At 55.7% G+C, this 14,426-nt stretch overlaps 4 protein-coding genes across 4 annotated transcripts; 2 read left to right on the top strand and 2 right to left on the bottom strand.

Moving 5' to 3' along the window:
* Positions 1–371: 371 nt before the first annotated feature.
* ACO1O0_001847 (S-adenosyl-L-methionine-dependent methyltransferase) lies at positions 372–1,626 on the top strand (the record flags this gene model as incomplete). Its single annotated transcript, XM_083191326.1, has 2 exons — positions 372–514; positions 567–1,626. 2 exons carry the CDS (start codon positions 372–374, stop codon positions 1,624–1,626), a joined length of 1,203 nt encoding a protein of 400 aa, XP_083052540.1.
* Positions 1,627–1,992: 366 nt separating this feature from the next.
* ACO1O0_001846 (uncharacterized protein) lies at positions 1,993–3,221 on the bottom strand (the record flags this gene model as incomplete). The annotated part of the gene is made up of 2 exons (XM_083191325.1): positions 1,993–2,719; positions 2,779–3,221. 2 exons carry the CDS (start codon positions 3,219–3,221, stop codon positions 1,993–1,995), a joined length of 1,170 nt encoding a protein of 389 aa, XP_083052539.1.
* A 2,715-nt stretch (positions 3,222–5,936) lies between these two features.
* On the top strand, positions 5,937–6,884 carry ACO1O0_001845 (PhzF family phenazine biosynthesis protein; the record flags this gene model as incomplete). The annotated part of the gene is made up of 1 exon (XM_083191324.1): positions 5,937–6,884. One exon carries the CDS (start codon positions 5,937–5,939, stop codon positions 6,882–6,884), a length of 948 nt encoding a protein of 315 aa, XP_083052538.1.
* A 428-nt stretch (positions 6,885–7,312) lies between these two features.
* On the bottom strand, positions 7,313–14,023 carry CDC39 (CCR4-NOT core subunit CDC39; the record flags this gene model as incomplete). The annotated part of the gene is made up of 3 exons (XM_083191323.1): positions 7,313–7,354; positions 7,414–13,710; positions 13,790–14,023. The coding sequence occupies 3 exons, from the start codon at positions 14,021–14,023 to the stop codon at positions 7,313–7,315; spliced, it is 6,573 nt and encodes a 2,190-aa protein (XP_083052537.1).
* Positions 14,024–14,426: the final 403 nt, after the last annotated feature.

Raw genomic sequence — 14,426 nt, 5'->3', positions numbered from 1 at the left:
TGACGCTGACGACCCGACCCGTACCAGGCAGCCCTGGATTCCATCATTCCATGAGAGAGAGCCCCTGTGGACGCTGCAGTGCTGCAGTAATAATAGTGCACTGCAGTCTGCGCTGCTGCAGCAGCCTCAGACCCTGCAGCAACCTTAGAAGCTGCCCCACGCTCCCGCATCGGGGCCATGCACACGCCCCCAATCGCCCCGTCGGCTCGCAGAAGCCCGTGCGCGCTCGCATCGCGAAACTTTTCGACGCATCTTTGTTGCCGGCTGGACCCTTTATTTGCGGCACCTCCCAACTCTGGCCAAACTCCCGAACAAAGCCATTGCTGCCCACTCTACGCCAACCCCCGGTCCCGAACCGCAATGCAGCCTCGATGATCTCCTCAACCAGAGGCATCGCCAGCTTCGCCCGCTTGCAATGGCGCCTCGCAAGCTCCTCGGCGCGAACCGCGCGCAAACCGTCCGGCGCCCCCAAGCAGCAGCACCACCCCCCGCGGGTATCCTCTGAGTACAAGCCGTATGCCTCCTTTCCCTTCCCCAGCTATTTTGAGGCGATCTGCTGACCCCAGTCGATGCCCCAGCAGCCGCGCCCGCCCCGACAAGACCTCCTCCCAAGCTCCCCCCAAGCAGGCCGAGACCCTCCTCGACCTCTGGCGCGCCTCCTGGCTCCCGCTCTCCGGCGCCGCCATCCTCGCCGGCTTCCTGGGCTTCTACATCTTCGGCACGGCCGCTGCGTCGCTCAAGGAGTCGTCGTCACCATGCTCCTCGTGCGGCGGCGAGCACACCACGCCCACGGGGCGGCCCCCGGCCCTGACGGGCGACAACGCCGAGCAGTTCGACAAGGAGCTCAACCTGCCCGAGTGGTGGATGGGCATCACCTCGCTGCGCCGGAAGCTCGCCGACCGCGCCGCGGGCAACGTCCTCGAGCTGGCCATGGGGTCCGGGCGCAACCTCGAGTACTACAACTGGGAGCTCCTGAGCGCCGCGGCCGCCTCGGCGCAGGGTGGTGGTGGCGGCGCATCGGCTGCGGGCAAGGGCAAGGGCGCCGCCGCAGCTGTTAGCGGCATTACCTCCTTCACCGGCCTCGATATCTCGGCTGACATGCTCGATGTCGCGCGACGCAAGCTCGTCAAGGCTGTCCCGCCTATGAAGTCCTCGGCGCCCATCGTCCACGCCTCAACCATGTCCGACCACACCGGCGGTCAGCTCTCCTACCTTGACGGGCACCTCCGGCTCGTCAATTCGGACGCGCACAAGCCGCTGCCTCCACCGCCGACCGGTGCCGGTGCCAAGTACGATACCGTCATCCAGACGTTTGGACTGTGCTCCGTGTCCGACCCGGTGGCCGTCCTGTCGAACCTCGCCTCGGTCGTCAAGCCTGGTACGGGGCGCATCATCCTGCTGGAGCACGGCAAGGGTTGGCTCGGCCTCGTCAACGGCCTGCTGGACAGGAACGCAAACAAGCACTTCGACAAGTACGGGTGCTGGTGGAATAGGGACATAGAGGCGCTGGTGGAGGAAGCCGCCGATAAGACGCCGGGACTCGAGGTGGTCAAGGTTGAGAGGCCCAACATACTCCAGATGGGGACGTTGATTTGGGTTGAGCTGAGGGTCAGGAATGGGCCATGAGAAATGCTGACATGACGCCAAGGCTGTACTTTTACCGTATACGCACCACATATACGTAGAGATAAAATGTTTTTGAGTGGCATGTCTTCTCTCTGTTGTGAAGTCTCACAAGTAACAGTCTCGTAACAGCTTAAACCAACCAACTCCGGCTACCCCCTTTCCCTGTTCGCCAAGTCTTCCCAACTTCCGCGGAAAGTGTTCTTCTATATGTACAATCTCTTCCTGAAATTCGACGCTCCGGAAAGAACCAAATTGAAATGAGAATCGCCATCCAGTGGCACATGCTTCCGTGTGGCGCACTACCCCAAACTCCAGGTGCGCCAATTTTTACAACAGTTCTCAACACTCATTATTCTCTCTCCATCATTAACACCCCTCCAAGAGACCATCGAGTTCATCAATCTCAATACTTTCAGCACCTTGATCCCACTCGTAAAGCTTGTTAAGCTTGAGCCAGTTCTCAGCCTCGTCCTCCTTACGGCTGCTAGAGGCAACACTAGGTTTCATGGCAGGACTCGTGAGGAATGCAGTGGTCGCGTTCTCGCCGAACCACGAGTCATCACGGAAACCATACTCGCCGGCCGCGTTACGATCCAACAGATCCGACGAGGTAGGTGCCTCGTTGAATTTGCGTTTTTGGAGGATGTCCGCCGTTTGGGTGAACTCCCGCTCGTCCTTTTCCAGAGGAGGTAGGTCATGGGGTAGGTCACCGATGTTGCGAGAGTGGTATTTGGGTACCAGGCCCAAAGGCGTAGCGGGCATCTCATCGTGGCCGTCATAGAAATCGGGACGCGGCAGATCAATTTCGGGCGACGGGCTAAGTTGCCGGCGTCGGTCCTCCAGCTCCTCCGAGCCGGAATCATCTGTCAAGGAGACGGAGGGTGTGATATCGGAAACCCGATTGGGTCGTTGTTGTACAGAGCCCGAGACGGGCAGAGGTTGGCGGGGGAATGTGGTGAGGAAGTAGTATGTTCGGCGAGGGTGTACGGTCTCCAGTTCTTTGGCCAGGGGGCAAGGCGCCAGGGCGCTCCAGTAGGGGCGCTTCATATATGAGGCTAGACGAGAGGAGATGATGGCACACGGGTTGGCGGAGCTGAAGGATGGTTAGGGAATTTGACTAAATAAGACAGGGAGGCGGAGTTGTTGACATACTTTTGTACAGAGGTGAGAGACTGAGAAAGCACAGTCGCCAGGTCCTTGATGAGATGGGGCCTGTTACCAGTGACCTGGAGTTGTGTAATGACGCCCTCGACAATGTCATCGTTAATGCCCTCGAGATCCACCTTCTTAGGGGCAACATCGACATCGCCCATCTCAACGCTGGTCGCAGGAGTCGGCGAAGGCGGCGGTGTCTGTTCGATGGCCACTGGGTCGGCGTCGGCATCGTGTGATCGCTTGAGGCGCTTGCTCGGGTGGGAGTCGGGAGAGTGCGACCGCGAAGCCGAACTGCGCGCTGAGGCCGAGGAAGTCGACGAAGACGAGTTACGGCCAGCGCTCCTCGAGGCGGCGGACGCGGCGCGAGCAGCGGCAGTCATGGGGACGTGGATACCCAGGCTGGGTAAGGACAGAGATTTGCGACGCGTGTTGTAAGGCATCTTGTGCGAATGCAATGTGTGTAATCACGACGTGTGATGATGGGGAACAAATAATGGTGGGTGTCTCGGGTCGCCTAGTGACTCGCGACGGTTTCCATGGAACCTCGGGTAGGGACGAGGCCGGCGGTTCGTTGCTGGGTGCTATGTACAGAGACTCGAGGGGACGGATATCAGGGACGAGAGGTTTCCTAACAGCGCTCGAACTTGATAGATGGATGGGGATGGAGGGAGGGAGATGGAGGGAAGAGCGACTGGCGATGATTCGGGAGCAGTCGGGGGGCAACAGACGGGGAGGCTGTTGGCGGTCTAAAGGGAGGGCGGTAGGGGTTTAGGTATTGGGGCCGGGGATGTCAGGCAAGAGCTCAGGCGAGCGAGCAGGAAAGCACGAGAGCATTGAACTTTTTTTTTTCTTGCACCATTCCCGAAGATCCCATTGGCTGGGGGACTAGTGCATGGTTGCCGAAGTGGGGGTGTTTAACGTCAGTGGGGCGGCGACCACCCACCCTCGTTGGGCCCTTCCCTTCCTGCACTCCCGATGCAGCGTCACCACCTGGCAAGGGAGTCTCATTCCAGGGAATAGGCCGGGACCCTGTGGTTACCCTGTGTCGCTACCAAGGCTCCGAGAGGCTCCATTGCCCCATTAGGGGATCCTCTAGTCAGTCTGATTGCCGCAAATGAGCGGCCCCACTGCACCAGGAATGACGGCAAAGCGGCGACTTTTGAGAGAATAACAATAACAAAGCTAGGGAGCCACGAGGGAAATAATAGTGCAGAACTGACGAGGTCCAAAAGCAACCATCCGTACGGCCGTACGGTGGAAGAGATCCGTGCGACAGTGCTGCGTCCTTGACTTCTGCATCAAGCCGTGCGGCTGGGTGGCGGCCTGGCGGGTGCCTGGGACTGGGTTGGCTGGCCTGCTGGGCTTGGCTGCCTTGTTTCTTTTTTGCATGCGCTCTGAAGTCAGCGAGTCGCGCACGCGGCGCCTGGAGGGTTCCGGACCCGTCGCCTCGACGTCTTACCGACCGGGTGCGGAGAGCCTCTGGCGTCGTTGGTATGAAGTAATACATAGTATCCGTACATCGTAGAGGTACGGATAAAGCAGTCGCCGTCGCCGTGGCGATTTGTCGCATTCATTCTTTTTGCAGCGTCCATCTAATGAATTCCGAGTGAATTCCGTCACCTCATTGGGCCGGACCCTCACCGCCCTGAGGCTCTCCGCACGGCAGGTTGCAGGCGCCGCAGCTGCCCCCGGCTGCAGTTGCAGTCGCACCTTCTGTCGCATGCGTCGTCTTGCACTCTCGGCGAGTCTCATTGGGGGAGTGATGTGCCATCCCTTACGGCTGGCCTTGCCCAGCGTAGCCGCTCAACCACTCACTTTACATTGATTTTTGCTGCTGGCCCCAGGTTCTGAATTTGTTTGCTTACCATGACTCTCCCCAGCCTCGACAGCAACATCTGCAGCTTGCCCTGGGGATGGGGCGGCTGCATTTACACCCTCGACGCTGCAGTTGTATTAACTCGAGGCAGCGCAGCTCAGTTCCCGTCGCTAGGGCGTATCGTCACGCCTCCCTAGGTGCTTAGAGCTACCTGCCTCTAGCCAAACTCTCCTCAACCCCGTCCCATTCCTAACTCGTACATACAGCCCGTCTCCCCCCCCGGACTCTACTACCTGCCTCCCACCTCAAGGCTCGAGCTTGGAGACGCATGCATGTCACACTCGTCCCCCTCGATCACTTTGAGACACGAACCTGGGCAGTGCTTCTAGCCAAGGGGAATGACATAACGGCGCTGGCCATGGGGAAGCTGGGGTTCAGGGCCTGAGCGGATACTAGTACTAACCTATGCGTCCATCTGGGTCCATTACATCAAATACGGTTGATGATCAATCGCTAGACGCTGATCTCTCCTATCCCTCGCGTTCGGCTCGGAGCTAAAATGCCTATTGTCGCACATTACCTACGTAACCTTGGCAACCCTGTTAGGCTCATCATCCATTCCCAACCGGGACACGCGAGACAAGCGAGACAACTAGGGGTAGTTGCCACCTGGCTGTGTCGCATTCTCAACGACTTGCTAGTTTACTAGTAGTACTACTTATACTAGTAGTACTCGTAGTAGTCGCGTCCGTAGCATGGAGTTTTCATTTCTAGGCATGGGCGCTCGTGATCGTCTGCCTATCCATACGGATACTTGTACTTATGATCAATGCTTTCAAAGACAACTATGTATTATTGCATGTGGGCGACTATATACTACTTCCTTCGACTCAGCCTACAAAGCTGATATGAACTCGTTAGCAGAGGCCTCTGAAGAGTGAAGTTAGCCATTGGGGCTCCACCAAGTCTCTGCATAAACTGTATCCCCTACTATCCGTGCTGTTTTCTGATATCGCCATAGTAAGTAGGTATGTCAGCATCATCACCATAATATAAAGGTATAGGCACGTCTACGCACCCCTTAATGGAATTCCGCCTTGTCGCTGGCAAAATCCTGTTCCAAACCCCTTCTATTAGCTGCTAGCTCTATGAATGCAAGCCTCAACTTAGTCGAGTCAGACATGCATGAGGTCGGAAGAATTACGCCGTCACGGCGCCTGGACTCCATTTACCCCATCTTATATTGGCTCCTCACCAAGAGCACCAGCACCACCACTAACTACTTTGTCGGTCCCTCCTCAACCATCGAACACCACCGCACTACGTAGTACGTATCACCATGGCGCTGGAGCTTCCCTTTGTGACGCTTGACGTCTTCACCACGGAGCGCTACCGGGGCAACCCGCTCGCCGTCGTCACCATCCCCAAGGGCACCTCTCCCTACCCCACACAGGACCAGAAGCAGCGCATCGCCCGCGAGTTCAACCTCTCCGAGACCGTCTTTGTCCACGAGTGTCGCCCGGACGCCGACGACAACGGCTCAAACAGCTCCGACCCCAACCGCCGCCACATTGACATCTTTGTCACCGACGCCGAGCTCCCCTTTGCCGGGCACCCCACCATCGGCACCGCCATCCACCTGTTGTCCCAGGGCATCACTACCCTCGTCACCAAGGCTGGCCCCATCAGTATCCAGCAGCCCCGAGCGGGCTTCGTCCAGGCTGCCATCCCCCACAACACCCACCTGCACGCTCGCCGCCTCGGCGACCTGCCCCCCGACACCGTCCTCCCCGGCGACCTCAGTGCCGTCCCCGCCATCCGCGCCGCCGAGCTGGCCGCTCCCATCTTTAGCATCGTTAGGGGCATGTCATTTGCCCTCGTCGAGCTGCCTAGCCTGGACCTGCTCTCCCGTGTCACCACCTCTCCGGCCGTCTTCCGCGCTGACGCCCTGCTCGACGATGGGTGGAGGGAGGATGGCATCATCGGCCGCTACTACTATGTCCGCCTTGGGAGCCCCGAGCGCGACGTGGTCAGCATCCGCTCCCGCATGACCCTGTCCTTCGAGGACCCGGCCACCGGAAGTGCTGCCTGCGCTCTGTCGTCGTATTTCAGTCTCCATGATGGCTCCAAAGAGGACCGCACAGTCAAGTATAAGATCGATCAGGGTGTTGAGATGGGCAGGGAGAGCAATATTCTGGTCGAGGTTACCACCAAGGATGCCAAAATCGACAAGGTCAGCTTGGCTGGGACGGCCACGCAAGTTATGCGAGGTTACGTTTCCGTATGAAGGCTAATAGCCACAATCTTATAATCAAGTCACGTACGTAGTCCACCGAGCAGTATTCCCTGAGTAGACTTTTATACGGCTCTCATCGGGCAAAGGACAACTCCAGTGTGAATTCAACACATGCCCGTTTTCTCTTTCCTTGAAAATCAAACTACCCTGCGCCTGGGCAATGCCCCAAATGCCATAAAAACATTGCCATGTGCGTATCTTACAAGTACAAGTGCCGCAATGATACATTGGTATAGTGCGCCTGATCTCCCCTGTTAAGAAACCGCTCTTGACCATTTCCATTGCTCTTCATAATAATGATCTATATTAACCTCGGCGGCGCCGAGAATGCGACATGGCACATTACTCAATGTCGTCGCGCGCATGTGCTTCGTTCAAGCTGCTCTGGGGCTAGCTTCAATAAATATTCCAGGGATCGCTCACTGGCCTGTTCGCAAGACAGTCATGAATCGCTCCGTTACCTGGTAGCTGGTTAATCTCAAGCCTTCCTAAAAGACAGGGCATCGAATTAGGTACTTACCTCCGGGTCTGCTTTGATAAATGGGAGCTCAAAGAACGCGTACTTCTCATTCTTGAGAAGTTCTACGATTGTGGTCATCAGCCCCCATGGTTGTGGCCAGTAACCGCCCAATCGCTCAAGCAGAATCCGCGTGATATCTTGGCGCAGCTCTGTCTCTTCCGGATCATTCATGTCCTTCCCAAAAATGTATAGGAGGGCCTGGTGGAAGAACTCGGTCTGCGCGCTGGGTGCCCGCAGTTGATTCGCGATACTAGTCAGGAGATAGTACCGGACTACTGGCGAAACCTCGTGAACCAGCATCGACAGCGTTGCCACCTCAGGTTCCCCGCCGCTCACGTTCACATGGTTACCTGCTTGCTCAGCCCGTTCGGCAGCATGGTTGCCAAGATGCATCACCACGGCCCCGACGACATGCGCGTTCACCATGACGGGTGAATGCCCGTAAGCGGTGTCTCGCCTCGTGTTTTGGGTCATGGCATGAGCGATTTGTGCGACGACGTCTTCAGAAGGGCCATTCTCGATAGCCTGATCGACCATGCTGAGGAGGCCACTGTCTCGAAGTATCGTTGTGGCTTCTTCCGAAGATCCAGAGGGGGCCTTTTCGTCCTCGGCTAGCTTTTCTGGGCTCTGCTGGGGGCTTGCGGCCAGGATCGTGTTGATCAATTGCGTGCAATGTGGCGGAATACTCCCACACAGTTTGATGTGATGGGCAAACATGAATTCGGGAAAATCGTGCTGGATAACCACGAGCAGCTTCCAGGTGGCACGGTACAGCTCTTTCGTAACATCCGAGACGTTGACCGTCTTGAGTTGCTCTCCGATACAGTCGAGAAGTTGGCACAATAGGTCGGAAAAGGGGCCCCAGCCCTCGTTGTTGGGCATCGAAAGGATAGCAGGCAAGAAAGCCCTGTGTTGGATAAGGGATAGCCAACCATAGATAAAGCCTGGCAGGCGGAGCGGGCCGAGGCCGGCGAATCTTCGAGCAAACTTCAATAGCATTTGACGACGCTCCTCGTCAGTGAAGTCCTCTGAAATGGAGAGGACCTGGTGGAGCATCATGGACAGGAGTCGGAAAAAGACCCTCTGGTTCATGTGCTCGCCGCGCTTTATCTGCTGGTGGTAGGCCATCAGAGAAATGAGCGACAGGATAGAGTCGAGGAACGAAGATCGAGAGGTCGACGTCTCGGAGTGGATGCTGATGAAGATGCTGATGAGCGTGGCGAGGGCGTCCACCGTGACATATATATCCGCAATGGCACCCGTGTGCAGGCTGTGCTCAAACCGGTCCACCGATAGGTCGAGCGTGACCCGGACAAACTGGAAAAAATCGTCCCGATCATGAATGATCTGCTTCGCGTGCAGCTGTTGGATGAAGAGAGTGGTGGCCTTCTCTGTTGCGTTGTAGTTGTTGCAGAGTTGAACCCACTCCTCGAACACATACTCCATCTGATCCCGGCGGAACGTTGCCAAATCCTCACCCTCTGATGGCTGGGATGGGGCAGGGCTCATGAGCTTGGCCTTCAACCGTTGAGCCACGGCAGACCCAGTATCCTCGCAGATCCATGCCCAGGCTGCCTCGAGGGTTCGGACAAAGTCTGCAAATAGGGCAATTGGTCGATTGTTCAACAGTGCAAGATCCAGAATGTGCTCGAGGAACTCGAGAGACCCATCTTTCCTTGCCTCCAAAGCCCTGGATAGTGCTAGGTCAATGACCTTCCAGTCCAAGAGGTCGGTGCGAATGAGTGCCCCTAGGAGGGGAAGGCTGAGGAAGCTGTTACCGGGCTGCTGGCTGAAGATGGCACGGACACGGTTGTTAACGCCAGGACCCGAGATCTTTCTCACAGTTTCTAGCACGTGGACAAGGCTCTCAAGCGTCAAGTTATCCTCCACCTGCTGGAAAATGATCGCACTGATCTGCTCCACGGCATAAATGACGTAGTCCTCAGAGCTCTGAGAAGCCTTGATTATAAGCTGGACAAGAGCATCGACGACGTCCAAGACAGGATGGGGCCGTGGGAGACCCATGAAGTGATCTTCTCGAGCGTCTCCGGCAACTCGCAAGAGCTCCTGAAGGAGTTTGCGGACGCGGTCCATGAAGGCCTGCAACTCTATGTGGTAAGTGGGAGTACGGCCATTTGCCATGTTGTTTGTCGCCCCGGAGGGCACAGGAGGATAGGGCTGCATCTGGCCACCAAGATGTTGAACCGAAGGCGTTTCGGCCGGCGTAGGCAGGTTTGGAATTGTGCTGTACTGTTCCTGGAGGACCTCATTCGCGAGAGACCTTGTGGCATCAGAGGTAGAGGGCGCGTGAGAAGGCGCTGAGGTCGCGGTGGTACGGGGCTGTCGCCCAAAGTCCTCGTAAATTGCCATCTGCTCAGGGTTTAGGCCATTCGGATTGGGGCTCAGCTTGTATGGATTTGGGATGGTCATGGACCAGCGGCTAGCGTTGCTGTCGTAGTAAGGCTCATCTGGTCGCGTGGCTCTGTGTCGCCTACGATTCTCGAGATCCCTCTCAATCATATCCTCAATCTCGGGTATGGCCCTTTCCTCGGCCTGCTTCTCGATAATGCTGCAAGCCAAGTCAATGTTGGAGTTGACACACATGATGATAGTGCCTTCTGGCAGACCAGAGGGAAGATCACCAGCCAAGCTCCGAACATAATTGGTGAAGTTGGCTCTGAGTGGTTCCTTGGAGGTAACGAGAGCAAGGCTCCCGGCAGTTGCCTTGACCATGTTGATGGCTGATGTCCGAACACGGTTCTCGTCTGGCTCCGTCACGAAATCCTTCCTGATCATCTGGACCGTGGAGATGGCCGCAATGGTAACGGACCTGTCAACAACGGGCTGAATGATATCCTGAAGCGCTCGGGTGAGCGCAGTCAGGACAATCTCATGTAGACGGCTGGTGCTGACAACCATTTCGTTGGTGGGAGGGATGGTGATCATTGGGCTAAGGTCGGGAATCGTAGGAGCCACACCCTGGGACTGTAGCCCGCCTGCGACGGCGGGGCCGATGCCGTTTAGAGAAAGGTTCTCAAAAGCATCGAGCTGCTCTTGTGGCAACATATCGGCTGGTTCCTCAATGGTAGGGCGGTTGAGGATTTCGCCTGATGGTTCTATGCTCTTGTGATTGAGGTTCAGTCCCTTGCAAAGAACCTCGATCTCAAACTTCAGATTAAGTTTCAACTCGGCATGATGGTACAAGTCGATGAGAAGGTGGATGATGTCCATCAGCCAGGGATTTGGTGGTCGGAAAACGGCGGAGGAAGCGCCCTGGGCGAGGACCTTGCACACGAACGGAATAACCACGATCAACCGTTTGGTGTCATGGGCTTCGATCAATAGCTGCTTGAAAGCAATGTTTCGGTGTTTGATTGGTTTGTCCCGGGCAAGGGTCAAAAGGCCAAGCCAACCACCGAGATTCTTCAAATGTGACCTCTCAGTTGAATTTTGCATCGTGGCATCCGAATTGAGCATGCGGGCGACACTGATGTATGTCTCCCTCAAGATTTCGCCCCAGAGCGAAGTATCTTGGAAGAGCTTGATAAGTTCCAGGTACACGTGGTGGTAGTTCGGTTGCATCTTGGCGCGCTCCTCGACTAGATGGCTGGCAAACCATTGCTGATGCCTGCGTTCGACCATGTCCCGGAGTTCACTACACATTGACTGGATAGTTGCCTCTGTGATATTGTTCAGCACAAACTGAATCTTATCCTGAGCCTCCTCTCCAGGATCCTCATAAGTGATCCCGGGAGGAATCGGGTCAATGTGGATGGCGTTGAACGCTGGGGCCTGGCGATCCAAAGCTGCCGATTCCTCGGGGTTGCCGTTGGTGAATGGCTCTCCTGAGAACCCAATGCCGTGCGGCGTGCTTGTACCATTTTGGCCACGAGCGAGTTCTTCCTCGTGATCGCGCACTGTCTCCTCAGCTTTCTTGTAAGCTTCCGTGCCCTGGAGACCAGGAATCTGCAACAGCTGTTTACAAAAACCCGGCCACTCCCTAAACCGCACGAGCAGCTGCATAAGGGCTTGTAAACCGAACTTATACATGGGGTCTTCCGGCAAATGATCGCGGACGGCTTCCAAGATCATGCCTAGGCCAATTTTCAGTGGCAGATCAGATATAAGCTTGTGAGAAATAATGCCGCCGAACAGAACAGCCGTTGTGGCTAGTGCCTCTAGCGGGTAGTCCACGTAATGATTATACTCGTCGAATAGGCCGTGAATCATACAGGCGAAGACATCTTGCTCTAGGGGATCCCGGGAATGCTTGTAGCGGTCGAGGATGTCGACAATATTGCGGACCTGAAGCTCGTCACCGTACATCTTCTTGTAATGCTCTTCCATTTTGCTGTTGGCTGCCTGTGGCAGAGCATTTCCGTCGCTTCCGTTCGCATCAATGATGTCGTCGTAACCTTCACCGTAGTTGATGAGACGAGGATAGGCAGTGATGCAGTGCCGTTGTACGAGAATGAGGTCTTGGACTGGGGCCTTGGGAAGGAAGTCCTCGAGAATCTGGAGCAGAGCGGAGACGGTTCTGACTTGAAGGGTCGTGCTTGTCTTAATAGGCGGCTGCCCATCAGGTGGTCGTTGATATTGTATCTCCAGTCCAGCTTTGATCATGAGGAATTGGAGGAGGGTCCTGGACATTTCGTTGCTCCTATCCGCGTTGAACTGAGCCCACTTGGTCAGGTCGAGATAGCCTTCGGCGTGGGCCAAAGCTGCCAGGTCGATACCAAACCCGTTGGGAAGATAAACCAGCTCATCCAGCCAATTGTGTTTGACGGCATGTTCGAATATGAGGGGAAGATCAACGGGTTTCACGGCGTGCGCGTCGATGAGACGTTGGGTGACCCATTCTTTGTCCTTCCTCCAAAGGCTATCCAAAACGAAATCGTACTCCGCAGACCGTTTGTACAAGAACGTTTCAAAGAGAGAGTTCAATGTATCAACAGCCATTGGTGCCCAGGTCTGTCGAGGAACCTCGAGCGCGGAGACAAGGAATATGTCCAAGTTAGGGACAACAACCTCTTGGAAGAGGCGCTTCGCCTCCACACTTTGCGATGCATGAACCGAGTTGAGGGCAACATTGAAAATGGATGACAGAGCCGCAACAGAGACTAAAGGATGCTTAACTGCTACTGCGGCTCTGTCTTGTACATTCGGGGGGGAATTCGCGTAGTCCTCAATCGTGATGCTTCGGTGAAGGCCAGGAATAGTGGTCGCGTCGAGCTGGTCAGGAGTCAAGGACGCATATGCGCTGACAAATGATAATTGCGCCTCAGGCTCATTCCAGGCTCCACCCCATAGACGTTGGATATCAAAGTTCTTGTTTGGATCCTGTGCGATGGGAAGAAGAGCTTTGTAAAGCTGAAGGAATTGAGATGACGATATCCGTGCCGACGGCTGGTCAAAGAACAGCACGACGTCGGTCCAGTTGAAGGAAGCAGGAAGGATGCGCTGGAGCCCGGCGACCAGAGCAACTGGGTCGTAGCGCTGGGATTGGCTGATGCAGGCCAACGTGAGGGCTGATGATACCTGCTCGGCGCCAAGTGGTAGGCTATTGGGGCGGTTCTGGAGATAGGAAACACAAGTGTCTTCGTCTCGCGTAGCTTCCGACCCGATCTTCTGAATGTACCTTGCTAGTGCGTTTCCAGGACGATCTGCCAAGACTCTTCCAATGTCGAAAGCCGCAAGCACTTGTGACGGTGGTGCTTGGTCCATGGCTAGATAACGCTTCATCACGTAGTTCTGCAAATCCCGCCTAGACGAAGCGTTGAAATTCGGTGGATGATACTGTAAGAACCGATCGACTATGACAGCGACGAACTGCGGAGTTAGATCGGCATGAGCGTCGAGGTCTGGGCGGGAGAGGATATCCATAAACATGGAGAAGTTGGTGGAAAGGATGGCGTCCGCTGGGAAGAGTTGTAAGCTGAGAACAAAACGATTGGGAAGGCGGGGGGTAATACCTTTTGTTTTCAAGTCTGACCGAGTTCCTAGCTTGAAGGCCAAGGCTAGCAGTGTCTTCTCCAATGCATCTAACTTGAAATGCTCCATGAATGTGGAAAGATCGAATTCGCGAAAGATGTCTTCAGTACCAGTCTCGATGGATTCGGCAATCTTAACGGCTTGGTCGACATCATGTGCAATTTTTTGCATCTCCCCCACTAGTATGTGATAATTCCCAGGGTTTGAGACTGGGCGATTGAGGCCGGGGAATATTTGCGGCGCATTGCCGGCAACTAGCCGCGTAAAGTATTTTGAGAAGACCTCCATACCGTGTTCATCGATAAGCTATTGAGATACAAGGTTAGAATATTGTCACATCAGGCAGGTGAAGAGTGGGGCAACTTGCTTTCTTCAGCTGTTCAACCTGAATCTCCCACTTTGCTCGATCTTTATCTTCCTTGATTGTGCTGAGGAGGAGATAGACCTGTGCGACAACAATCTTAGTCAGGGAATTGGTCCCCGTCGGACTGCTGGTGCTGGGGCTCGCGCCAGCACTGAGAGCAGCCGCGTGGGACGGGTGAGGCGAATGACTAGGGCCTGTCTGGAGGGAGTGTGCAGGATTTGGCGAAAACGATCCCGCTCGAGGTGGTGGGACCATGGAGGTGTATTCGCGGCAACCGGGGATGGGTAATGAAGCACCTGCCTAGAGATTTGTGGCAGGTGGGTGAGCTCGAGGAGGAGGAAAAGCTGTTGAGGCTGGCCGAAGGGAGATATTCGTTGGGAATGGTCCCTTCATGAGCAAGCTGTCAGTAGAGAGAGCTGGTACTGGTCGTAGACGGCGCGAGAGAGGGGGCTCGAATGCAGCGCGATCGAGACAGCGGAAGCTCAACTTGTGTCGACGAACTTTGAATGTACAAATGGGACGCTCGGGAGGCGTGCGGCGGAGAGAGAGATGCCAGTCGACTGATTAAGGTAGGTGGATTAGGCCTTGGGGAGGCTGCGGCACCTGAAGTTAGTGAGCTGGCGGCGAAACAAAGGACACCTGGAAAATGAACACACGA

This window comes from Amphichorda felina, assembly GCF_050947745.1.
Source record: "Amphichorda felina strain 45539 chromosome Unknown scaffold_2, whole genome shotgun sequence".
Lineage (NCBI taxonomy): Eukaryota > Fungi > Ascomycota > Sordariomycetes > Hypocreales > Bionectriaceae > Amphichorda > Amphichorda felina.
Note: the sequence above shows the minus strand (reverse complement) of the source record. Positions and strands in the feature narration are given on the sequence as shown.